General features: G+C 36.9%; 4 protein-coding genes across 5 annotated transcripts in view; 1 reads left to right on the top strand and 3 right to left on the bottom strand.

Moving 5' to 3' along the window:
* Nucleotides 1–26,808, top strand: part of mad1l1 (mitotic arrest deficient 1 like 1) — a 96,760-nt gene that overhangs the window by 482 nt on the left and 69,470 nt on the right. The window contains exons 2-11 of one of the 2 annotated variants that reach the window (XM_056740446.1): nt 277–443; nt 863–1,003; nt 2,590–2,769; nt 3,207–3,331; nt 4,386–4,467; nt 4,559–4,689; nt 4,792–4,906; nt 5,314–5,375; nt 9,797–9,883; nt 13,293–13,437. In XM_056740446.1, the coding sequence (XP_056596424.1) occupies nt 297–443; nt 863–1,003; nt 2,590–2,769; nt 3,207–3,331; nt 4,386–4,467; nt 4,559–4,689; nt 4,792–4,906; nt 5,314–5,375; nt 9,797–9,883; nt 13,293–13,437 (1,215 nt within the window). In that variant the 5' untranslated portion in view covers nt 277–296. Of the gene's footprint in view, nt 1–261; nt 444–862; nt 1,004–2,589; nt 2,770–3,206; nt 3,332–4,385; nt 4,468–4,558; nt 4,690–4,791; nt 4,907–5,313; nt 5,376–9,796; nt 9,884–13,292; nt 13,438–26,808 lie in introns of both variants that reach the window. The other variant, XM_056740455.1, reaches the window with a different exon arrangement.
* On the bottom strand, nt 14,166–15,570 carry LOC130414558 (uncharacterized). Its single transcript, XM_056740525.1, has 2 exons — nt 15,134–15,570; nt 14,166–15,026 (listed from the first exon to the last, which is right to left on the bottom strand). The coding sequence occupies exons 1-2, from the start codon at nt 15,137–15,139 to the stop codon at nt 14,241–14,243; spliced, it is 792 nt and encodes a 263-aa protein (XP_056596503.1). The 5' UTR covers nt 15,140–15,570; the 3' UTR covers nt 14,166–14,240.
* On the bottom strand, nt 16,706–18,162 carry LOC130414583 (uncharacterized). Its single transcript, XM_056740553.1, has 2 exons — nt 17,674–18,162; nt 16,706–17,566 (listed from the first exon to the last, which is right to left on the bottom strand). Exons 1-2 carry the CDS (start codon nt 17,677–17,679, stop codon nt 16,781–16,783), a joined length of 792 nt encoding a protein of 263 aa, XP_056596531.1. The 5' UTR covers nt 17,680–18,162; the 3' UTR covers nt 16,706–16,780.
* Nucleotides 19,237–20,321, bottom strand: LOC130414575 (uncharacterized). Its single transcript, XM_056740542.1, has 2 exons — nt 20,206–20,321; nt 19,237–20,097 (listed from the first exon to the last, which is right to left on the bottom strand). The coding sequence occupies exons 1-2, from the start codon at nt 20,209–20,211 to the stop codon at nt 19,312–19,314; spliced, it is 792 nt and encodes a 263-aa protein (XP_056596520.1). The 5' UTR covers nt 20,212–20,321; the 3' UTR covers nt 19,237–19,311.

The following is a 26,808-nucleotide window of genomic DNA, read 5'->3' on the forward strand; positions in this document are numbered from 1 at the left end:
TAACCACCTGGCCAAAATATTTCTGTATTATTTTACCTCGATAGGTTTCCCATTTTAAGATGACAGAAGAGTTGATCTGTCTAACATACATAGACAATGTCAACATTAATGTAGAAATTGCTTGGTTGAACATTTAAGAAATATCTGAATTAATCATTTTTGTATATTTTAACATGTTTAGCGAATTATACAGTTTAAAATTGATTTCTATATTGCTTGATAGAAGAAATTGTACATTCATTTGGATTAATTTGAATACAGTTTAATTTCTGACAGGTCATCAAGACATTGACAGTATGGATGATATGGAGGATGACACCACGATCATATCAACGCTAAGATCGTTCAATAGTTTAATATCTTGTCCAGACCGTTCTGTGCTGGAGGGCGAGTCATCTTATGGCAGAAGTGACCTTCAGAAACTTTATACTAAAAGAGTGGAGGCAAGTCACCCTCCTTACTCTAAAATGTTCCCTTGTTTATGGTCAAAAAGGAACTTTTTAACATTTCTACAATTATCATTGACCTTCCTATGTAGTTTGGAGGGCTGTGTGTGCCATGATAATGTTTAATTAAAGCTGTTTTTTTGTTTAAATGTATTTCAAGAACAAACAATGAAATATTAATAAGTATATCAATATGTAATGGAAGTATTTAATCTGCATAGTATGTATTTATTGCCATTGATTTCAGTGTAAACAATAGAATTGAGAGGTTAGTGCCATTCTCAATCAGTTGCAGGAGAGGCTATTCCTGATTTATTTGTTTATTGAAATATTTATTTTTACATCAAGTTTTATTCTTCTAATGAGCCAAAAATGATAGATTATTGAATATAACTGAAATGTTGTGACGCTGGTAGATGGAGGAGGCAGCCGCGCGCATCCGCTCTCACACCAGCCTGCTGCAGCTCACTCAAGAGAAACAGCAGATGGAGCTGAGTCACAAGCGTGCCCGTATTGAGCTGGAGAAAGAGGCAAACAGCAGCTCCAGAGACTTACAGGTGAGTGATGGCTTGGCATCATCCCTACAATAGAAGAATGTTTCAGTGGTACTTGCTAAGACAAGCATCATTGTTGGTGTTGGTCAAACTTAAAGATTTGAACAAACTCCTAACTTGACCTACATAAGCGATCACAGTAGTTTTATGTATATTTATTGTTTTTGCTAATTTTCTATATGCAGAGCTCTACAATGCGACCTTGAAAAATATTTAGGCACACTGGTGGGATTGACCCGATCTAACCCATTTACAATCATATTGAGAAACCTATAACTCCCAAATGTGTTGCCATGCTTATATGATTTGACATTATATAGGCTGCTTTTCATTCTAGTCAACTAAGCGGAGTTCTTGTTATGAGGAATATGTGCTATTTAGTGCTTTGCTTTTTACTTTCGGTTCTGAGGTTATGTCCTTAGTAGCTAGTCCACTAGGGTTGAGAACACACACAGAAAGTGTGCAATGTGGCGTTGTGGAAGAAGAATGATACAATACTAATGCTGTAACCAAAAACAGTAAGACTTAATCCAAGGTTTGCTGTAGTTCAGTGGTAAGAGCATTGTGTCAACAACGCAAGGTTGTGGGTTCGATTCCAGGGGATTGCAAATACCTGTGTAAAATGTATAGGATAAAGCAATGTAAGGTGTTTTGAATAAAAGCGTTTGCCAAATGGCTAAATGTAAATGTAATGATGTAATCTGTGATGAGTATACTCAAGAAGTTGTGCGGTACAGGTTTATTCGCAAGACAGACACGGAAAGTCAAGTATACCCGGGGCTTAAGATAGCTATATTTGGCGAAGACAGAGAGCCGCGACTCTAGTAACGCGGTCCAGAATGAAATGTGTGCATCACCCGTGCTCACGTTGCTTGCTTGTGGATCCAGTGTCCAAGCACGAAAACGCGTAAGCCCATGAACAAGAGACATTTTTTGTCATGGGAATAACCTGTGTTTTAGTGTTATGCACCGCATCAGCCAAGTGACCCTCCTAAAATGACGGTTTGGGAACCACATACGTGAGAGTCGAAAAGCGGAGTAGCCAAGATGGACCAACCGTCCACTATATTGGATAAATATTCCCAACTAGTTATTACAGGAACAATTTATTAAAGTATTCTTTTTGTTGTCTTTGTCCCCACCACTTTTCAAAACAAAGTTATGCCACTGTTAGGTTGATGATTTGGCTGTGTCTGATTTTCCTCTATTGTTGAGAGCTGGCTGGCAATACACAAAGTTCAAACAAGACTAATGCGCAATTTGATTTCATCGCTTGTAAATCTCAAATCAAATGTTATGGGTATACAAGTTACTGTAGAGCTCTGAAATGGGGTAAAAAACGCTTAACTCGTTGATTAGGGTCCTGTTTAAAGTGTTTCCAACTAGAAAACAAATTGGTAACACTTTCCTTGAAGCATGAATGTACAATGCATTATAAAAGTAGTTTTAAAGTGTTGTAATGCACCTTTTAATGCATTGTAATGTCTTAAAATAATTGTTATTACAGTTAATACAATATAACACTTAGCAATTCATTGTTACACTACACATTTTAAATTGGTAATAATTCCTTACAACTACATTTGCAGAGGGAAGTTGACCGTAACCGGGATTTTCTGATGAAGATCAAACGTCTGGATGAAAGAGAAGAGAAAGCAAATCAAGCTCTAAACGAACAAATTGAAAAGAACAAGACTCTGAAACGTAACATTGAAGAGCTCCAGAAAAAAACAAATGAGAAAGATCTCAAACTTGCAGAGGGAGAACAGGTATGTTAAAGGTAGTGCTGTCAAGTGATTCATCGCATCCAGAAATAAAGTTTGTGTTTACGTAATATATCTGTGTACTGTCCATAGGAATTTTGTTTTCTATCAAAACATAAACATTCACATACATGTACAGTGTGTATATATATATATATATATATAAAGTCATTTTGTGATGCATTTATTTATATTAACCAATAATTTAAATTATATATAAATGTTTATACATTTTTATATTTTATTATTATATAAATATATATTTATAGTAAATGTATGTGTTATAAATATAAAATTAATGTGAACAGTACACAGACATGTATCATCCAAACAGAAACCTTTATTCTGAAAGCAATTAATTGCGATTAATCATTTGAATAGTTTGAGAGAAAAAAATGAAAGTATCTCAACGTAAAATTAATCAAACTGTTCTTGCATTGTAGACTATTGGTGAGTTAAAAGATGAGACGCGAAGGCTCAATCAACAGATCCAGATTCAGGAGTCCAAATTCTCCACTCAGAATCTGGAGATCCAGGCCCTTCAAGAGCAACTGGATGTGCAGCGCAAGTACGAGCCCACACACATGAATCAGGGCTGTGAAGCAATTAACAATTTTAATCTAATTAATTACATGATGTAATTAACTTTATCACACACCACATTACACCACACCACAGCCAAAATTTCATTTTAAGTCAAAATAAGACTACATATTTTGTTTTTTCAGAAGCTGAATTATTATAATTGAAGACCAAAACAGTTTGGTTACTAACGTAATATCTTCCTTTCCCACAAAGAAATAGTAAATCAAGTTTGGAACGACATAGATGTACATGAGCAGAATTTTTTGGTGAGGCAAACTGTCACCAATTTATTAACATTGTTATAATTTAACTTTTATTTTATTTAAACACTGTTAAAATTCTTTAAAGAATTCAATTTGCCAGTAGGTGGCGTGGCGGTAAATGCCATTAATTCATTAGATTCACTGAATTTGTTCAGGAATACAGTAAACTACTCTTTATGAATGAGCCAGTGATTAATTAATTTGCTCTATAAACGTATTCATTTAGAAACAAAACTATGCTTTGTGTTCCTCAGAGACACGCAAAACTTCTGAGGTTTTATATTTTTTATATATTTTTGTTGAAAAATTAGAAAAACAGAGAATGTTGTGTATAAATTTGATCTTAAGATGTATTTCTTATTTAATTAACTGTTGTATAAAATCAACATAGCAGTGCTATTTTTGTCCAGAAAACAACGAGGGCACATGTTATGATATTGCACTTGTGTGATTTGCATAATCGAATAAATATGAGACAAAAGCTCATTCAGGGTAATTTTTGCACTGATATCTTTAATGTCAAGTTCTTTTTGACAGTATTTTGCACGTTATATATCAAGCAGTAAGTTGCAAGCATCATATTGGTCACCAGTCAACTGTATGACATGAAAGATGACCTACTAATGTCTGGGTCGGGTGCTTAAATTTTTTAAATGCACAGCCCTAGCATGAACATATTCATACTCATTGCTTCATTATTTACTTAATTCGAAAATACACATTTACATCGGATGCTTTCTTTTTATTCTATAATATTGAATTTTATGCTAATAGGAAATTCCAGGACGTGAGTCAGAAGTACCAGAACGTACAGTCGTCTCAATCCACCAGCACAGAGAGTGAACTCAAAATTAAGGTTCAGCTATTTTAGTATTGTTCATCAAATATTTTTGATCACTTATAGGGATGTATAACAATCAGATTTTATCGACGTTGTTCATCTGCAGGAGTTGGAGAGGCGTTTGGCCCTGCAGGAGCAAGACTCTGTGATTGTGAAGAACATGAAGTCCGAAGTGGCCAGACTGCCTGAGATGGAGCGAGAGATGAAACGCCTGCGGGAGGAGAATACTTTCTTAAGGTACAGAGATACCAAAGTTACTCTGTTGTCGCTATGAATATTCGCAATAATTAAACACATCTACCAGAGTTTGTATTTCCACCTTTTTGTTTTCCTCTTCAGAGAGACAAAAGAGAACAGCAGCCTGCTGAAAGAAGAAACGGAAGGGCTGAGGAGGAAGTTGGAGAGAATGGAGAGAGTGATAGAGGAGAAACTCAAACTAGAGTTAGAGAAAGAGGTTAGTTGATCTATCTATATACATCCATCCATCTCTTAATGTCAAATTGTATGCACCTGTGTCTGCATACGCTGTGTTCTCTATATACTTAAAAGGCCACCATAAACAAGCTACTCTAAAGTGTCTTCACATCCACAGCAGGTGCAAACTGCTTTTTTTGTAATGTTTCACAAGCATTCATTTTCATTTTTGTGATCTTAAATATGTCTGTAGCAAGAAGAACGCTCCCATGTGTTTGTAATGCTCAACAAGATGTGACAGTGTTATTTCAGACCGCTTCTGACACAAAATTGTTGTGGATAACCTTGTGAATTTTTTATGTTACTTGCAGCAGGTCCAATCGTTGAATATCAGATGATGTGCATGAGTGACTCACTGTTTGTTAATGTGTTTCTGCTATGTTTCAGAAATTGGAACATGAACTCCAGGCTTGGGAAAACATCGGGCAGGTCACTGGACTTAATATTCGGTAGGTGTTTTCTTGACACATGGACTAAAACGGTAAATTGTTGAATGGAAATCTTGTAAGTTAATGCATATGATTCACATACATATAATGGCAGAACATCTTAAATCATCATCTTTGACAACTTGTATAACAATAATTGTTGGAGAGAGGTTAATTACAATATAAAGTTACACTTGTCCATAAGCGCACGTGTTTCGGACGTATTGGTGGATTGCTAAGCCACAAGAGGGTGCTCTGATCTAACAAAACTTAAGTACTTGTTAATGCCCATCTGCACCTGAATATCTTTATGGACTTGTGTATACATAAGGTTATTTAGAGTGATGTGCTTTTAATACTTTCTGGTCCTGCAGTGTTTTCAAGGTCAGCTTGTCATAGTTGCTAAAATAGTTTTGCTAAACGTGTTTATATATGCGTGCGTTCTGTTGATCGTCTGAGGTGTGGATGTGCTTTATCAGCCATGTGGAAAGATGTAAACTAATTCTTTTAATAGCTTTTGGTATCAGGAATTTGGTGAAATATACTCTCACTTATTATACACTATTATACACACTTCTCCAAATTTGCACACTGGCTCTGAATGCAGATGAGGGCAGAAGTCTGGGCAAAGTTGTGTCGTGAATTTCAACTTTGTTTATTTTTAACTAGCTGAAAATCTGGCAGATTGAAACTCAATTTACTCATTAATAACATTTCATCTTTACTGTAGTTCCTAAATCTCATTTGTGTATGTGCACGCACTGTGGAAGAAATTCAATCGGGTTCGGAACGACATTGAGTTTTATTTGGTAGGAGGAACGATCCCTTTAAATATGAAGTCACGATGCCTCTGTCTGTCACTTCTGAAATGTGAAAACATACGCTTGTAATGTCGTGTAAGTGCTGTAATTTTCAACAGCAGGCCTGTGATCTTGGTTACATGATATCGCGGAAACTGGAAGAGCTTTGAGCAAAATTACCTCACCGTACAAGTTCTTTTCAACCTGCCATTTCTCTTACAATCAATAGCGGTGGCAGTGATTTATTTTTTTAAGGAGGTAGCTTTCAAACCCTGTCTCTTGAGATGTATCCAATTATCCTGTAATGATTATTTTCCGTGTCTGTGTTTGTTTTAGCGAGGTAGAGATGAACCTTCTGCATTTCCGAATGAGTGTTCTGTAATTATCCGTAATTATTATTAATTCAAACACCATGCAGTTGCTTGCGGCTTGTCGCGTCAGAGTCAAGCATAAATCTGATTGGAATCTTAAAGGAACTGTTCACACATAAAAATCGTATTTTTCATTTTGGATTTACTATTCCTTTAATTCTCATATGGGTTATGTTGTTCCTGCTTGGATCATTTTTCTCCTCCCTGTTCACCAGGACGTTCCTGTTACCCTGCGAACGTCTCTGCTCCCGTTTGAAGGCACTTATCATCTCGTGTTATACGGCCTTGATCAAGACTTTTGAATGCCTGATTCTCCTGATAATGCCCACGCTCGTGTATCAACACAGCACACAATCAGACTCTCCGGAAAGCTTTATCACTTTGCGCTCTGACAGAATAAAACCACATCGAATCAGCATAAGGTGCCCGTCCTGCTTTACTGGAGCAACCCCGGATTCTGATTGATCATTGAACATTTCCATACCGTTCCCTCTGCTCTGCGGGCCTAAAAACCACCACGTTCACCGGCGGTATAAATATGACAAGAAGTAGCTTTCTCATGTCTCACCTGGGTGAGCGATTCAACTCTCACGGGGATTCTCCAAATGAAAGAAACCGGTCTCATATCTCTACAATGTTTTGTGTCAGCAAAGAAAAGCGACGTGAACTTTCCTTTTTGCGGCGTAGACTCATTTCGTCACGCTGTGAAGGAAACGGCAGATAACTTCCTGAAAAATGAAGTGGGAAAGGGGAAAAATTGTCTTACGGTTTCATTACTTTGTTCCCGCGGCGGCCATTTCGCCTTTGTTTGAGCGCCTAACCAGTCGTCTTCAGAATTAGCTTTAATCTTGAATACAGAACAAAGGTGTCAGCTGTGAGATGTAGCGCTTTCATCACACATTTTTTTGAAATCGGCTAACGCGAGCGAATGCATTCAGAGCCTTTCCGTCTGTAGGCGTGATAAAGTTCATGAGCCTTTTGTTTGATCCTGACAGCTCCGTTAATTATGCAAATCAACGACGGCAAATGTAATTTAACATGCACTATGATCATTTGAAGCATGACCCAGTCAGTTAGCTGTTTGTGTTATAAATGTAAATTATGCAGTTTGAATATATATTGCAACTTTTTTGTGCTCGGAGTAATTCCTGCAAGCACAACATAACATTTTGCAAACCAAATTTGCATAATTGTTTTAAAGTCTGCTTTTATGAGAATTTTTGAAGAGAATAACAACATTAATACAATAGAGCCTCATTTAACAGATTTTTAACCGATTTTAAGTTGCTTCCAACGGGAGTTTTTTTGTAGAGTGCTTACAACGTTGTTATATGGCTTAGGCTGTATAAGTGGATTTGTGGCTAAGCAAATAATATTAAATGAGTCCGACATGAGAGTCAGATAAACATATTACCAGTATTGAGTCTTGTTAGGTTGTTTTTATATTTTTGCCTTAAATTATGTTTAATTATTTCTTGCATTAAGGTCTATTGTGCTCATCAAATTTTCGTAATTTGTTTAGTATATAATTTGGTCATTTTAATTTTTGCATTCAGAATACAGGGAGAGCATATTTCACAAATGAAAGAATTCCAGATTGTATTTACCTTCTACCATTAAGTACTAAATTGCAGCCATAATTTACATAACCACAAACAAAAAGATAGAACACTATGGCTTATTGTGAGGAACCAAATGTTTAGAAAGTCAATAATGTGCTCTTGCAAAAGGTTGTTGTAACACAGAGACACATTTTGAAAACAAAGCAATAAAGGAAAGTCAGAGACGCAGTTTTGGAGAAACCATTTTACTTGCAATTAGAAAAGGGGACGTTTAAAGCTTTAGGCTTGAGAAATTGTCTTTATCTTTATTAGAGAACAGCTTCTACCTTTAAGTACCTCACGAATTCAGGTTTCATTAGAAGGTGCTAATGGTTTCTTTAGAGGATGCTGTTAAATTTTGTGGTCTTTCACAATTTTGTGTGTTCCCTATTAAGTAATAGTGTCATTTAGGCATTTGATTTTGTATATGATTTTATATATAATTTTTATGAATGAAATGCAACCACAAAAACTTGAAGGGACAGGTTACCCAAAAATGAATATTCTGTCATGAATTTCTCAACCTCAAGTTGTTCCAACCCTGTATAAGTTATTTTTTTCAGCTGAACACAATGAAAGATATTTGGAAGGATGTTATTAACTGACAGTTCTGGGGCACCATTGACTACCATAAAAGAAAACACTTTTTATTGTTATGTTCTGTTGAATACAAAATAAGATATTTCGAAAAATTTAAGAAAGCGAACAGATATGGGGCACCTTTGACCACCATTTAATTTTTCTACTATGGTAGTCAATGGTAACCCCAGAAATGTCAGTTGCTAACATTTCTCCTAATATCATTCTTTGTGTTCGTTCATCTGAACAAAGAAATTTATTCAGGTTTGGAACAACTAGAGGGTGAGTAATTCATGACATTGACGTTTTTTGGTGAACTGTCCTTTAAAAGCTTTTGGTTCAAAATAAACCAAAACCAATATTGAGGAAGTACATAAAAACGGTTATGATTTTGCATGAAATGTCAGTTGGACGTCATCTAACTTCTACCAGCAGGCCAGTTTCCGACAATCACAGCATATTGCATCCATGAACAAATCAAATTCCATTTCTTAAACAGGACCTAGTTATGCCCGCTAGCTTCGCTTAACGCTGCAAATGGGAAATCAGTTCTTCGCTACTCAGAAGGCAAACATGGGAAGATGTTCTGTTTGGTCACAAGCAACCACTGTTTAGAGAAGAAGAAATGATAATCTGCTAGCAGTATTTCCCGTTAATGTGACAAAACCACTGCAAACATATAAATTATGAGATAAACTTATTGTAAGTGTCTGGCAACTCCTGTCAGTGTTTAGTCTGAGGAGGAAGAGAAGGGGAGGGAAAAACCCTGTGCAATATTTTTAATTTGGACTGAGGTACCAAGCTCAACTGCTCTGCGTCAATGTAACATACGGCTCCTTTAAAGAGAAGTATGTAAAGAAACCTGAAAATTAATGTTTCAAACAGAGATGGCAAATCTAGATGCAAAAGTTATCAATCGCCATTTTAAATTAACATGTCACAAGATTTGATGAAGGGGTTGCAAAAGTTGTGACCTTCATATGAAGTAAACAAAATAAAACCGATTTAGGAGTAATTTAGGTTGACCTTATGAGGTCTTCTTGAATCCTGTTTGTTTTTATTATAATAGATGCGTATTCTTTTTCTTGAAGGAAACCTGAGGATTTATCCAGGGAAGTGATACAAATTCAGCAGCGAGAACTGACCCTGAAACAGCAGAACTACACAGTCAACAGCAGGTAACACACACACATACACTGTAAAAGACTTGGAGCGCTGACTTTTGTCGTGAATCCTGGGCCGCTTAACACCACTCACTTGATTTAGGAAAGTTGCCCGTAGCTAAACCTAAAACTTTTACACTGCAATTCCAAAGTTATTTCTTTTATATTAACGGTTTGATTGGAGGTACGAGCCGAATCGATGCCTGATGAAATATTTGATATAGTCGAGCGGCACTGTCATTGCTCGGTTTGTACGATTTGACATCCCCTGAAAAAATCGAGACTGACTGTCTCGATTGAACCTTCAGTTAGGAGCGACAGCTTTGCTCCAGAGCGTATGATCTGTCCCTCGTCCGACGGATCGGGACTGTCTCTCTCACACGCCAGTCTCTGGGACCATGCCTGTTTTTTTTCTTAAAAATGTCATTATTTGACAAGCTTTCTAATATGGTTCTCTTTTCATCTTGTTCCGTTCTTTCAAAAGCTGTAATGGGCTCTTTTCTTGAGTTGCTTTGGCCAATATTATCCATCTCTTTGATGCTCTTTCTGTCTTTCTCTGGACTCTCCTCTGCTCTAATTGTCAGATGGTAATTGGTCGACGGGAGCTGGTGTGTGACGGCGCTGCACCACTCGTCACTTGAGCAGTCGAGTCAAACGAAACTCTGACAATATCACATCTCGCTAATGAGCAGAGTATTGAGATCGGGCTAATCATGAACTATGATGTCGTCTAAAACAACTTCGCAAAGTAATGAGTCTGCTCAACTTCTGTCTGGATGAAGTTTGGGCTGTCTTGTCCTTTCCGGTACTATCGATGTGAGATCTAAGACAGATTGCTTTGAGAGTAATCTAATTGAGTTAGGAAGTCTGGGATTTAAAACGGAACTGATTCTCCTTTCTTAAAAAAAAGTATTTACATTTGGCAGAAACACTGCCAATAACATTAGATGTGTATGTTTGTTCCTTGGCCAAGCTCTACCAATTGTTTACATTTATTTGGCAACCTTTTGAATGTCGTCAGCGTAGAGCAATGTGGCGAATGCAGAAATAGATTTTAGACCATGGAACGTAAAAAGATGGGACAACGGATACTCATTCACTTCAACTGTTGTAAAACAAAGCCAAAATATCTGCGATATGTTGAGGATGATGTCTTTGGAACCAGTCTGTGTCTGTGAGTGCGGGGTGAAGGCGCGGTATAAAGGTCCCGCCCATATTCCCAATGACTCCATCATAAACAAAGAAATCATGTTACCACATAACATAACTAAGACCAAATATATATATAAAACATTTTTTGTACATACACTAAAAATTACTACCTAAAATGACTGAAACCATGTTTAGCAAACGTATACTTGAAGTGCATTTGGATTTTTTTTTGTTTGCTGCGATTCGTATTTGTCTTATTCATGTTTGAATGTTAATTTCTTCATCTTATGTTACTGTATTGAATATACTCCTTCAGCGTGGAGAACGCCTGGGCCAACTAAATCAATTACCCTATTCGCTAACAAATAGAGGCAATTTACATAATAAGCCTCGGTATGTGCCGGGGTCAGACTGATAGAAGATAGGAGAGTATGGTTTTTTGATTAGATTGTGCCTTATTGTCTTATTGACCCTGCACGGCAGGCTATGATGATTTTCATTAAAGCTTAAATTGGGCTGAATAGTTAGCATCTGGAGGAGATGAGAGAAGTTAATCAATTTAGCAACGAGGACACACACACATTTGCCCGCCCGCCCGCCCTCCACTCACAAACAAATTTCCCTTGTCAACTACCTCCAGAAAGCCCAATTACTTCCACTCGTACACCGCCTTAATGCTCGCTCACACTTTAATCCATCAGATACAAGAAGACACACACATGGTTTTCCAGCACATTTGATGGAATTGAGCTCGTGCTGTGGGTAATTTCTCTCTCTCTGTAAGGTCAAGTGGAAAAGTGCTTTCCCAGTCAGAGCTGATCTGTATCAAAGATCTCTCACCCTTTATCTCAAGCAGGCACGTTCACACACGAATAAACAGTGGCGTTTGCACGCTCACTCATGACAATGTTTTCAAATTAGTACCCCTGGCGTAGGGTTTTATGTCGTAGTGTTTATTGAAAATCTAGTGAGCTACATTGCTGCCCATTGCTTAATAGGCAGTTGACTTCACAGGCAGCAACCAGCTGATAACATTAAGATGTTGTATTTTCCACGTCACTAACATCATTACAATGAATATAGGATTTACGTTTCGAAATTTGTAGTCTCATACAGTCAAATTTACTTTGCATAGTATTGTGAACGAATAATCAGACGAAAACGTTAATTCTAAACTCGCGTGAGGCCGTGAATACTACGGCTCACAAATGGATGTAGCTAAGCTAAATGTGGTGTACAAAGTGTTTATATTTACTCTGAATTTGTGGTATGTCAATTTTATAGAGAAAGTAACTTCGGGCAGAGTTTTGGTCGGGCATGATCCTTCTATGTGAAATCGAAAGTTATCTTTTAAATTACATAAACTTATCACACGTATGCTTATCATTGGCTGCCGTGCACTTTGGAAAGGAGAAGATAACAACGCGATCGGTTGTTTTCCTGCCTTCTTGTATACGTGACGTAAAAATACGAATGGGAGATATTAATAAGAAAAAAATAAGATTTGTATTTTGGGTGGTATAGCAGATCGGATTTATATATGTTTAGCTAAGACTGGCTAGTGATGAATGTGACACGCTTCCTGAGGCGTTATTTCAACATTCCCGGGACATCCGTGCCCCTTTGAAAGGGAATAATTGTCAACAAGCTCCAGACTGTTACCAAAACACGTAAACATGTAACTTTATTAAATAAAAACTCCAAGCTTTGGCTTGAGTTAGGCCTAATATTGTTATTTGATGAAAAAACTTTCTGATGGAAATACTCTTTCCCGGTTCTTCTGTGTTTTCGTTTTGTCATAATTTGTAAATTATTTCAGTTTTTTTCTTGCCTGCTTATTTTATGCTTTGGATTTAAATAATTTAGTTTTTCTCCATTGTCCCAAACGCTGCAGGTCGTGAAAATGTTGTTGATGTATTCGTTATGCTGCTGTTTGCATGTTAAAATAAATGTATGAAATAAATGTTTGTATTTTAACGTGTCGCGGACGCTCATCAACTGTGGCTGTGTTCTCCTTTTGAAGTCTGCGTCCTCCGGATGTTTCATGCGAAGGCATATGCGGCGGAGAAACTGACCTCCGGAGGACGCAGCCTTCAAAATAAGACTCGGAATGTATTTTCTTATTCCAATTTACTATCAAAATCTTATCGGTTAATGGTTAATGTTCGGATAACGTGTGTCGGTTATCGGTTAGGGAAATTAACCGATTATTATCTATTCCAGGTTAAAGAAGGGAGTACTCTGTCATAATCTTGTTTTCTATATGTCTCAGCATTCGCTCAGTCGAGAAGGCCCGTGCCGAACTGATACCCGAGATTTCTCAACTTCGTGCCAAAGCTCAAGAGGAGCAGAAGAAACGAGAGAACCAGGACTCTCTGGTCCGTCGGCTGCAGAAAAGAGTGTTGCTGCTCACCAAGGTTTGTTTGACATATAAAAAAACCAGCTACACAGGTTGTTTATTGCAAATTTTCTCAGTGTTTTAAAATCGTTTTTTCACTGTGTAAACACACTGCAACGAGGTAGAGCTTTTATTTTAAATTATTCAGGATGATTGTTTTCAATGTCTTTGTTTTGTGCCTCGTTCACACTTGAGGGTTCTGGTCTTTCAAAGTGTACTCTGTTGACAACCAGGCCATACGGATGCATTCACTGCGTGCAGACGGTGACTGCTTTGTCAGTTTTAGGCACATTCACAGTCGACATGCACAGATGTGCACCTTCAAGACATGGCCGCCCACATTTACTTGTTAACAACAATGTGGTAGTCAACAAATTGTGAACGCGCATAGAAGCTTAAATTAAATGGTATTTGTCAGAGAGAGGTTGAAAAATATTTATGTGAAACTACCGAACGTGTTTGGTGCAAAAACATTGACTGGTTTTCTAACTGGATTTAAGAGAAAATTTATTCAAAGGATTATTTTCACATTTGGATGACTTGTATACATGGGTTACAAACCTGGGAAAGACGTCACGCATTTTAAAGCTATTTTACCTAAATACACATATTTTATGGCATCAAAATCAAACTACAATATATTTGTAAAGTGATTTTATTGTTTTCAATAAATTTGACAACAAGTAGTAAGTTCACAGTCATGAAGTAATTATTAAATAAAGTAATTCAAATAAGAAAGATTCATAGTAATAAGTAGCAAACATTTATTCTAGAACTATGTACAGTATATACACTAAATATAATCTAGGCTCTGCATGGATGTCACAGGCAGGGCCTCTTCCTCTGTGGTGTGTATGGCAGGGGTTCACCACTAATGTCGACATTTATACGTGGGGCAGATCTCTTTAGGCTTGGTCTGGAGAACATCTCTTTAACTTGGATGAGTCCATCAGGCTGCTCTTCTTCAATCATGGTGGGGCAGTTTAGAGTTTTCCAGAGGCGTTGCTTCACACGAAGCCCTAACTGCAGGCTGTAGTTATGAGGCTCTCCAGAGGATTTCTTTAACATAGAATCCACCACAGCATGATACGTTCTCTGATGGTCTTCTGTGCTGTTCCCATGGATTAAAAGTTGTTCCTCAGGGCTGGTGTGCACCAGATGGGCTTCGGTGTGAGACTTTGTAAATTCTGGGCAAAACTCAGGAATAATAGCTGCGTTTTTATAGAAGTGGTTCTCTAGATTTATGTCCTTTAGTTGTTTATGTGTTGTTGATTGAGAGCTACCAGACTTTGAGATGTAGTTGTGGTCCAAATGGACGGCATGTGTTACCAAATGTGCTGGGGTTTGAGTGTTTGAATGTACTGGAGATAACTCAGGAATTACAGCTGCATTTTTAAGGATGTGGTTCTCTAGCTTAATGCCCTTTAGTTGTTTATGTGTTGTTGAGTGAGAGCTACCAGACTTGGAGCTGTACTTGTGGTCCAAGCTGACTGCATGTGCTATCAATGCAAGGTTGTCTGACAGGTTGGGATCCTTCAGAGGGCTCGAAGGTTTTCTGGTCTTTCTCAGGTTATATCCTGGACCAGAGAAGGTACCATCTGCACTTCGCTTTAGAAGTGAAGCGACAGATTGAGTACAGATTGATCAAGGGGATTTAGCTCTTTTTTTAAAAGCCTTAATGTTTTCTATGTTACTACAAGGTTGGATTAACATACCTTCATGGTGCTGAAAGTAAATTGCTAAGAGAAAAGTAGTGATTGTTTGTCAGATCTCAAGGGATATCTCAGAGAAGATGCTGTATGCTCTGTCTTCAGTGTGCTTTAGGTTATGAGTGTGGTGGCTACCAACAAAACGACACAGTATTTTAGAACACTGTTCAGCCAATCACGTGGCTTCTTGGGAATTTTAAATATAAACGGAGTTATTGTATAACCTTAATGTTCATTTAAATGTAAACAACAAGTGATGTCACCTGAAAGTGAATTGATCAACACTGTTCGGCCAATCACGTGGCTTCTTGGGAATTTTAAATATAAACGGAGTTATTGTCTCTAATCTTGAGGTTCATTTAAATATATAACTTGATATCACATGAAAGGTGAATTATAGTTTCATGAGTTATAAAATAACTTCTGTGTTTAGTTGTCTAAAAAGCCTACATTTAAAATACAGACGGACAACACCAGTATTAGCGATTACACCGCATAAAAAAATAAATTCATCAATGACATTCAGGTTCTATTTTCTTATTTTGATCTTTAACTTCAGATCTTAACACTTTTCTCTTTCTTTGAACAAAACAAATGGGTTGAACGGTTGATTTAATGTTTTTTATGAAAAACATTAGATTAAAAATCTTTTATTAACAAAACGATTTGTGAGGTTTTTTTTTAGATGTTTTGTTTATAAAAACACACACATAAAAACAAAGACATATTTATATCACAATTAATAAACAAATAAAAACGTATCTCATATATAACAAATGTCCTCTACCATTGTAGCTACTGTCATGTGACCTCTGAGGCTCTGTGCTGTGAATGTGTCATGGAGCAGGTGCACACGTGATGAGCGTCATTAAAAAGACAATTATTAAGTTGTATAAAACATAACTTTTCTTCAACCAAAAAGATTATTTTTTAATCAAATAAAGCTTTTTTTTATCATTTTCAACTAACTTTTCAGCCCACAATATCCAGCTGAATTGACCAGTCTTTCTAAATTCACACCTTGCATTCTCTGTGGTTCATTTGAATGATTCAATGATCCCTTTTATACGCTAGTGACTTTAAAGTTCAATATTTTAAATGAATCTGTTCAAATGAGTCATTTGTGTATGAGTCGTTCTGAACACAATGTGTGTTCATACTGGCGAACTCGCTGTTTTTTCTGCAACTCTTTTTAGTGCCTCAGTTTGCTGATAACGAAACAGCGCCTCCATTGTGGCGTAATTTCACAACTTTGTCAGAGAGAGGCTGAGAAATATTTATGTGAGACTACAGAACGTGTTTGGTGCAAAAACATTGACTGGTTTTCTAATTGGATTTAAGAGAAAATCAGAGCTTGGATTATTTTTCACGCTTATACATGCGTTACAAACCTGGGAAAGACGTCACGCATTTTAAAGCTATTTTACCTAAATACACATATTTCATGGCAAGCAAAATCAAACTACAATATATTTGTAAAGTGATTTTATTGTTTTCAATAAATTTGACAACAAGTAGTAAGTTCACAGTCATGAAGTAATTATTAAATACAGTAATACAAATAAGAAAGATTCATAGTAATAAGTAGCAAACATTTATTCTAGAACTATGTACAGTATATACACTAAATATAATCTAGGCTCTGCATGGATGTCACAGGCAGGGTCTCTTCCTCTGTGGTGTGTATGGCAGGGGTTCACCACTAATGTCGACATTTATACGTGGGGCAGATCTCTTTAGGCTTGGTCTGGAGAACATCTCTTTAACTTGGATGAGTCCATCAGGCTGCTCTTCTTCAATCATGGTGGGGCAGTTTAGAGTTTTCCAGAGGCGTTGCTTCACACGAAGCCCTAACTGCAGGCTGTAGTTATGAGGCTCTCCAGAGGATTTCTTTAACATAGAATCCACCACAGCATGATACGTTCTTTGATGGTCTTCTGTGCTGTTCTCATGGATTAAAAGAGGTTCCTCAGGGCTGGTGTGCACCAGATGGGCTTCGGTGTGAGACTTTGTAAATTTTGGGCAAAACTCAGGAATAACAGCTGCGTTTTTATAGAAGTGGTTCTCTAGCTTTATGTCCTTTAGTTGTTCATGTGTTGTTGAGTGAGAGCTATCAGACTTTGAGATGTAGTTGTGGTCCAAATGGACGGCATGTGTTACCAGATGTGCTGGGGTTTGAGTGTTTGTATGTACTGGAGATAACTCAGGAATTACAGCTGCATTTTTAAGGATGTGGTTCTCTAGCTTAATGCCCTTTAGTTGTTTATGTGTTGTTGAGTGAGAGCTACCAGACTTGGAGCTGTACTTGTGGTCCAAGCTGACTGCATGTGCTATCAATGCAAGGTTGTCACATAGGTTGGGATCCTTCAGAGGGCTCGAAGGTTTTCTGGTCTTTCTCAGGTTATATCCTGGACCAGAGAAGGTACCATCTGCACTTCGCTTTAGAAGTGAAGCGACAGATTGAGTACAGATTGATCAAGGGGATTTAGCTCTTTTTTTAAAAGCCTTAATGTTTTCTATGTTACTACAAGGTTGGATTAACATACCTTCATGGTGCTGAAAGTAAATTGCTAAGAGAAAAGTAGTGATTGTTTGTCAGATCTCAAGGGCTATCTCAGAGAAGATGCTGTATGCTCTGTCTTCAGTGTGTTTTAGGTTATGAGTGTGGTGGCTACCAACAAAACGACACAGTATTTTAGAACACTGTTCAGCCAATCACGTGGCTTCTTGGGAATTTTAAATATAAATGGAGTTATTGTATAACCTTTAGGTTATTTTAAATGTAAGCAACAAGTGATGTCACCTGAAAGTGAATTCTTCAACACTGTTCAGCCAATCACGTGGCTTCTTGGGATTTCTCAATATAAACTTGGTTATTGTCTCTAATCTTGAGGTTCATTTAAATATATAACTTGATATCACATGAAAGGTGAATTATAGATTCATGAGACATAAAATAACTTTTGTTTAATTGTCTAAAAAGCCTACATTTAAAATACAGACGGACAACACCAGTATTAGCGATTACACCGCATAAGAAAATAAATTCATCAATGACATTCAGGTTCTATTTTCTTATTTTGATCTTTAACTTCAGATCTTTACACATTTCTCTTTCTTTGAACAAAACAAATGGGTTGAACGGTTGATTTAATGTTTTTTATGAAAAACATTACATTAAAAATCTTTTATTAACAAAACGGTTTGTGAGGTTTTGTTTTAGATGTTTTGTTTATAGAAACACACACATAAAAACAAAGACATATTTATATCACAATTAATAAACAAATAAAAACGTATCTCATATATAACAAATGTCCTCTACCATTGTACTGTCATGTGACCTCTGAGGCTCTGTGCTGTGTATGTGTCATGGAGCAGGTGCACACGTGATGAGCGTCATAAAAAAGACAATTATTAAGTTGTATAAAACATTACTTTTCTTCAACCAAATAATTATTTTTATCAAATTAAGCTTTTTTTATCATTTTCAACTAACTTTTCAGCCCACAATATCCAGCTGAATTGACCAGTCTTTCTAAATTCACATCTTGCATTCTCTGTGGCTCACTTTGAATGATTCAATGTTCCCTTTTATACGCTAGTGACTTTAAAGTTCAATATTTTAAATGAATCTGTTCAAATTAGTCATTTGTGTATGAGTCGTTCTGAACACAATGTGTGTTCATACTGGCGAACTCGCTGTTTTTTCTGCAACTCTTTTTAGTGCCTCAGTTTGCTGATAAGGAAACAGCGCCTCCATTGTGGCGTAATTTCACAACTTTGTCAGAGAGAGGCTGAGAAATATTTATGTGAGACTACAGAACGTGTTTGGTGCAAAAACATTGACTGGTTTTCTAATTGGATTTAAGAGAAAATCAGAGCTTGGATTATTTTTCACGCTTATACATGAGTTACAAACCTGGGAAAGACGTTACGCATTTTAAAGCTATTTTACCTAAATACACATATTTCATGGCAAGCAAAATCAAACTACAATATATTTGTAAAGTGATTTTATTGTTTTCAATAAATTTGACAACAAGTAGTAAGTTCACAGTCATGAAGTAATTATTAAATACAGTAATACAAATAAGAAAGATTCATAGTAATAAGTAGCAAACATTTATTCTAGAACTATGTACAGTATATACACTAAATATAATCTAGACTCTGCATGGATGTCACAGGCAGGGTCTCTTCCTCTGTGGTGTGTATGGCAGGGGTTCACCACTAATGTCGACATTTATACGTGGGGCAGATGTCTTTAGGCTTGGTCTGGAGAACATCTCTTTAACTTGGATGAGTCCATCAGGCTGCTCTTCTTCAATCATGGTGGGGCAGTTTAGAGTTTTCCAGAGGCGTTGCTTCACACGAAGCCCTAACTGCAGGCTGTAGTTATGAGGCTCTCCAGAGGATTTCTTTAACATAGAATCCACCACAGCATGATACGTTCTCTGATGGTCTTCTGTGCTGTTCCCATGGATTAAAAGTTGTTCCTCAGGGCTGGTGTGCACCAGATGGGCTTCGGTGTGAGACTTTGTAAATTCTGGGCAAAACTCAGGAATAACAGCTGCGTTTTTATAGAAGTGGTTCTCTAGATTTATGTCCTTTAGTTGTTTATGTGTTGTTGATTGAGAGCTACCAGACTTTGAGATGTAGTTGTGGTCCAAATGGACGGCATGTGTTACCAAATGTGCTGGGGTTTGAGTGTTTGAATGTACTGGAGATAACTCAGGAATTACAGCTGCATTTTTAAGGATGTGGTTCTCTAGCTTAATGCCCTTTAGTTGTTTATGTGTTGTTGAGTGAGAGCTACCAGACTTGGAGCTGTACTTGTGGTCCAAGCTGACTGCATGTGCTATCAATGCAAGGTTGTCTGACAGGTTGGGATCCTTCAGAGGGCTCGAAGGTTTTCTGGTCTTTCTCAGGTTATATCCTGGACCAGAGAAGGTACCATCTGCACTTCGCTTTAGAAGTGAAGCGACAGATTGAGTACAGATTGATCAAGGGGATTTAGCTCTTTTTTTTAAAAGCCTTAATGTTTTCTATGTTACTACAAGGTTGGATTAACATACCTTCATGGTGCTGAAAGTAAATTGCTAAAAGAAAAGGAGTGATTGTTTGTAAGATCTCAAGGGATATCTCAGAGAAGATGCTGTATGCTCTGTCTTCAGTGTGCTTTAGGTTATGAGTGTGGTGGCTACCAACAAAACGACACAGTATTTTAGAACAATGTTCAGCCAATCACGTGGCTTCTTGGGAATTTTAAATATAAACGGAGTTATTGTATAACGTTAAGGTTCATTTAAATGTAAACAACAAGTGATGTCACCTGAAAGTGAATTGATCAACACTGTTCGGCCAATCACGTGGCTTCTTGGGAATTTTAAATATAAATGGAGTTATTGTATAACGTTAAGGTTCATTTAAATGTAAACAACAAGTGATGTCACCTGAAAGTGAATTAATCAACACTGTTCAGCCAATCACGTTGCTTCTTGGGATTTCTCAATATAAACTTGGTTATTGTCTCTAATCTTGAGGTTCATTTAAATATATAACTTGATATCACATTAAAGGTGGATTATAGATTCATGAGTTATAAAATAACTTCTGTGTTTAGTTGTCTAAAAAGCCTACATTTAAAATACAGACGGACAACACCAGTATTAGCGATTACACCGCATAAAAAATAAATTCATCAATGACATTCAGGTTCTATTTTCTTATTTGGATCTTTAACTTCAGATCTTTACACATTTCTCTTTCTTTGAACAAAACAAATGGGTTGAACGGTTGATTTAATGTTTTTTATGAAAAACATTAGATTAAAAATCTTTTATTAACAAAACGGTTTGTGAGTTTTTTTTTTAGATGTTTTGTTTATAAAAACACACACATAAAAACAAAGACATATTTATATCACAATTAATAAACAAATAAAACGTATCTCATATATAACAAATGTTCTCTGCCATTGTACTGTAATGTGACCTCTGAGGCTCTGTGCTGTGTATGTGTCATGGAGCAGGTGCACACGTGATGAGCGTCATAAAAATGACTATTATTAAGTTGTATAAGACATAACTTTTCTTCAACCAAAATATTATTTTTTAATCAAATAAACCTTTTTTTTATCATTTTCAACTTACTTTTCAGCCCACAATATCCAGCTGAATTGACCAGTCTTTCTAAATTCACATCTTGCATTCTCTGTGGTTCACTTTGAATGATTCAATGATCCCTTTTATACGCTAGTGACTTTAAAGTTCAATATTTTAAATGAATCTGATCAAATAAGTCATTCGTGTATGAGTCGTTCTGAACACAATGTGTGTTCATACTGCCGAACTCGCTGTTTTTTCTGCAACTCTTTTTAATGCCTCAGTTTGCTGATAACGAAACAGCGCCTCCATTGTGGCGTAATTTCACAACTTTGTCAGAGAGAGGCTGAGAAATATTTATGTGAAACTACAGAACGTGTTTGGTTCAAAAACATTGACTGGTTTTCTAAGTGGATTTAAGAGAAAATCAGAGCTTGGATTATTTTTCACGCTTATACATGAGTTACAAACCTGGGAAAGACGTCACGCATTTTAAAGCTATTTTACCTAAATACACATATTTTATGGCAAGCAAAATCAAACTACAATATATTTGTAAAGTGATTTTATTGTTTTCAATAAATTTGACAACAAGTAGTAAGTTCACAGTCATGAAGTAATTATTAAATACAGTAATACAAATAAGAAAGATTCATAGTAATAAGTAGCAAACATTTATTCTAGAACTTTGTACAGTATATACACTAAATATAATCTAGGCTCTGCATGGATGTCACAGGCAGGGTCTCTTCCTCTGTGGTGTGTATGGCAGGGGTTCACCACTAATGTCGACATTTATACGTGGGGCAGATCTCTTTAGGCTTGGTCTGGAGAACATCTCTTTAACTTGGATGAGTCCATCAGGCTGCTCTTCTTCAATCATGGTGGGGCAGTTTAGAGTTTTCCAGAGGCGTTGCTTCACACGAAGCCCTAACTGCAGGCTGTAGTTATGAGGCTCTCCAGAGGATTTCTTTAACATAGAATCCACCACAGCATGATACGTTCTCTGATGGTCTTCTGTGCTGTTCTCATGGATTAAAAGATGTTCCTCAGTGCTGGTGTGCACCAGATGGGCTTCGGTGTGAGACTTTGTAAATTCTGGGCAAAACTCAGGAATAACAGCTGCGTTTTTATAGAAGTGGTTCTCTAGCTTTATGTCCTTTAGTTGTTCATGTGTTGTTGATTGAGAGCTACCAGACTTTGAGATGTAGTTGTGGTCCAAATGGACGGCATGTGCTAACAGATGTGCTGGGGTTTGAGTGTTTGTATGTACTGGAGATAACTCAGGAATTACAGCTGCATTTTTAAGGATGTGGTTCTCTAGCTTAATGCCCTTTAGTTGTTTATGTGTTGTTGAGTGAGAGCTACCAGACTTGGAGCTGTACTTGTGGTCCAAGCTGACTGCATGTGCTATCAATGCAAGGTTGTCACATAGGTTGGGATCCTTCAGAGGGCTCGAAGGTTTTCTGGTCTTTCTCAGGTTATATCCTGGACCAGAGAAGGTACCATCTGCACTTCGCTTTAGAAGTGAAGCGACAGATTGAGTACAGGTTGATCAAGGGGATTTAGCTCTTTTTTTAAAAGCCTTAATGTTTTCTATGTTACTACAAGGTTGGATTAACATACCTTCATGGTGCTGAAAGTAAATTGCTAAGAGAAAAGTAGTGATTGTTTGTAAGATCTCAAGGGATATCTCAGAGAAGATGCTGTATGCTCTGTCTTCAGTGTGTTTTAGGTTATGAGTGTGGTGGCTACCAACTAGAGGTGGGCGATATATATCGTCTGCGATAATATCGAGTTTGTTGTGTAAACGATGTGCAAATTCTCATTATCGAGTATTTAAATTACTGCGAAAAAACTTCCCAAAACGGGCATTAAAACTCCACACATTCAGAGGCTGCAGCAGGGCGTCACGTGATTGCTGTTCTGCGTGCGTCACGTATACGTTCGCATGGTTAGCGCATGGTCGCCCGCAAGTTCAACACCTGAAAACGAATGTGATTAGGCTACACATTTGACAGAAGGAGATAACATGCAGACAGCCGCGCAATCTACTTCGGTTCCGAGAATCCGCGTCCGCTGCCCGAGAAAAGCCGACATCGGCTAAGGTACCTGCTGCACAACACACTCAGCAAACTTTAGCGGAGTCGTTTAGCAGAAAAGTGCCTTACGATAAGAAATGCAACAGGTGGCAATACATTACAAATTACTTTTTTTTTTACTTTTTTACTTTTAGTTCGATGTTCTTACACTAGTTCAATTATTATTTTGTATGTCTATTTGAATTTTTACTTGAATACTTACATGCTAAAGAAAAAAAATAAGCATTATTTTCATTCAAAATTGTGCCCATTATTATCATCGGTGATTAAGTAACTCAGCCTTTTAAAATCACATTTTTAATGGATATCGTCTAATTATCGTTATCGTTAAAATCGACAAAAATATCTAGATAATATTTTTTGTCCATATCGCCCACCCCTACTACCAACAAAACGACACAGTATTTTAGAACACTGTTCAGCCAATCACGTGGCTTCTTGGGAATTTTAAATATAAATGGAGTTATTGTATAACCTTAAGGTTCATTTAAATGTAAACAACAAGTGATGTCACCTGAAAGTGAATTAATCAACACTGTTCAGCCAATCACGTTGCTTCTTGGGATTTCTCAATATAAACTGGGTTATTGTCTCTAATCTTGAGGTTCATTTAAATATATAACTTGATATCACATGAAAGGTGAATTATAGATTCATGAGTTATAAAATAACTTCTGTGTTTAATTGTCTAAAAAGCCTACATTTAAAATACAGACGGACAACACCAGTATTAGCGATTACACCGCATAAAAAAATAAATTCATCAATGACATTCAGGTTCTATTTTCTTATTTTGATCTTTAACTTCAGATCTTTACACATTTCTCTTTCTTTGAACAAAACAAATGGGTTGAACGGTTGATTTAATGTTTTTTATGAAAAACATTAGATTAAAAATCTTTTATTAACAAAACGGTTTGTGAGTTTTTTTTTTAGATGTTTTGTTTATAAAAACACACACATAAAAACAAAGACATATTTATATCACAATTAATAAACAAATAAAACGTATCTCATATATAACAAATGTCCTCTGCCATTGTACTGTCATGTGACCTCTGAGGCTCTGTGCTGTGTATGTGTCATGGAGCAGGTGCACACGTGATGAGCGTCATAAAAATGACAATTATTAAGTTGTATAAAACATAACTTTTCTTCAACCAAAAAGATTATTTTTTAATCAAATAAACCTTTTTTTTTTATCATTTTCAACTTACTTTTCAGCCCACAATATCCAGCTGAATTGACCAGTCTTTCTAAATTCACATCTTGCATTCTCTGTGGTTCACTTTGAATGATTCAATGATCCCTTTTATACGCTAGTGACTTTAAAGTTCAATATTTTAAATGAATCTGTTCAAATAAGTCATTCGTGTATGAGTCGTTCTGAACACAATGTGCGTTCATACTGCCGAACTCGCTGTTTTTTCTGCAACTCTTTTTAGTGCCTCAGTTTGCTGATAACGAAACAGCGCCTCCATTGTGGCGTAATTTCACAACTTTGTCAGAGAGAGGCTGAGAAATATTTATGTGTAACTACAGAACGTGTTTGGTGAAAAACATTGACTGGTTTTCTAAGTGGATTTAAGAGAAAATCAGAGCTTGGATTATTTTTCACGCTTATACATGCGTTACAAACCTGGGAAAGACGTTACGCATTTTAAAGCTATTTTACCTAAATACACATATTTTATGGCAAGCAAAATCAAACTACAATATATTTGTAAAGTGATTTTTTTGTTTTCAATAAATTTGACAACAAGTAGTAAGTTCACAGTCATGAAGTAATTATTAAATACAGTAATACAAATAAGAAAGATTCATAGTAATAAGTAGCAAACATTTATTCTAGAACTATGTACAGTATATACACTAAATATAATCTCTCTCAACTCAACTCTCAACTCAACTTTATTTATATAGCGCTTTTTACAATTTTCATTGTTACAAAGCAGCTGTACATGAGACACATTTAATACAAGTATGAATTCTAAAGCAGCCCCCCCGGCCAGGCAGATAGTGCAAAACAATATGCAAACGGTGGTGAGGAACCCAAAACTCCCATCGAGAAAAAAAACCTCAGGGGAACCCAGGCCCAACCAGGGGATTCCAGTTCCCCTCTGGCAAAAGCTGCTGCCTCTGCACAAGCTCAACAGTGCTTGCACAACAAGGCTTAGTAAAAATATAAAAATTAAGGATTAAAGATTATCATTAACAATCTAATAGCATTTGAAATGTTGTAGGAAAAACAAAGTTGTCGCGTCCTTTATCCAGCTCTATCCTCTTAGCACTTGTCAGGTCACCGCTTTCCATTCTCAGCTCTGCCATCAGGTCTGGGCATGAACTGCATCCTGCGGTAACCTTGGAACAAAGAGACAAGACTGGCTGAGATTAGAGTACTGTTCTGCACTCTTTGATGCAACAAGTGCATCATTTGTTGTTGGATGTGTTCCTGGTTCCGGTTGATCTAGATAATGCAGCCTAAATCCTCTGAGGAGTAATATTGTGGAGGTGTAGTGTATGCAAGATTAAAAAGATGAGTCTTTAGTCTAGATTTAAACTGACAGAGTGTGTCTGCCTCCCGGACCGTGCTAGGAAGAATATTCCAAAGTTTAGGCGCTATATAAGAAAACGATCTACCACCTGCACTTGATTTTGAAATTCTAGGTATTACCAACTGACAGGACCCCTTAGAGCGTAATGTACGTGGAGGTCTGTAATACAATAGAAGTTCATTCAAATACTGCGGCGCTAGACCATGTAGGGCTTTATAGGTAATAAGCAAGATCTTAAAGTTAATGCGATGCTTTATAGGTAACCAGTGCAAGGTTGACAGAACCGGGGTTATATGCTCATACTTTTTTGTACGTGTAAGAACTCGAGCTGCCGCGTTTTGAACCAGTTGCAGTTTTTGTAATAGGCCCGCAGGGCAACCACCTAGAAGTGCATTACAGTAATCTAGTCTTGATGTCATGAATGCATGAATTAATTTCTCTGCATCTGAAAGTGACAGTATATGACGTAATTTAGATATATTCTTAAAATGGAAAAATGCAATTTTACAGGTGTTTGCGACATGGCTTTCAAATGAGAGAGTACTGTCGAATACAACGGCAAGATTCTTAGCTGATGACGAGGATTTTATGGAGCATCCGTCAATCGTTAAGCAGTATTCTTGGTTGTTACGCATAGCAGTTTTCGGTCCAGTAAGTAACACTTCTGTTTTGTCCGAGTTTAGTAGTAAAAAATTGTTACTCATCCACATTATTTAGTCAACTATGCAATCCTTTATTCGATGAAACTGCTGGGTTTCATGAGGCATCGAGGAAATATAAAGTTGAGTATCATCAGCATAACAGTGAAAGCTAATTCCGTGTCGCTTTATTATATCTCCTAGAGGTAGCATGTATAATGCGAAGAGCAGGGGTCCCAAGACTGAGCCCTGTGGTACACCGTACTGGACTTGTGATTT

The sequence above is a fragment of the Triplophysa dalaica genome, chromosome 2 (assembly GCF_015846415.1).
Source record: "Triplophysa dalaica isolate WHDGS20190420 chromosome 2, ASM1584641v1, whole genome shotgun sequence".
NCBI classification, from domain to species: domain Eukaryota; kingdom Metazoa; phylum Chordata; class Actinopteri; order Cypriniformes; family Nemacheilidae; genus Triplophysa; species Triplophysa dalaica.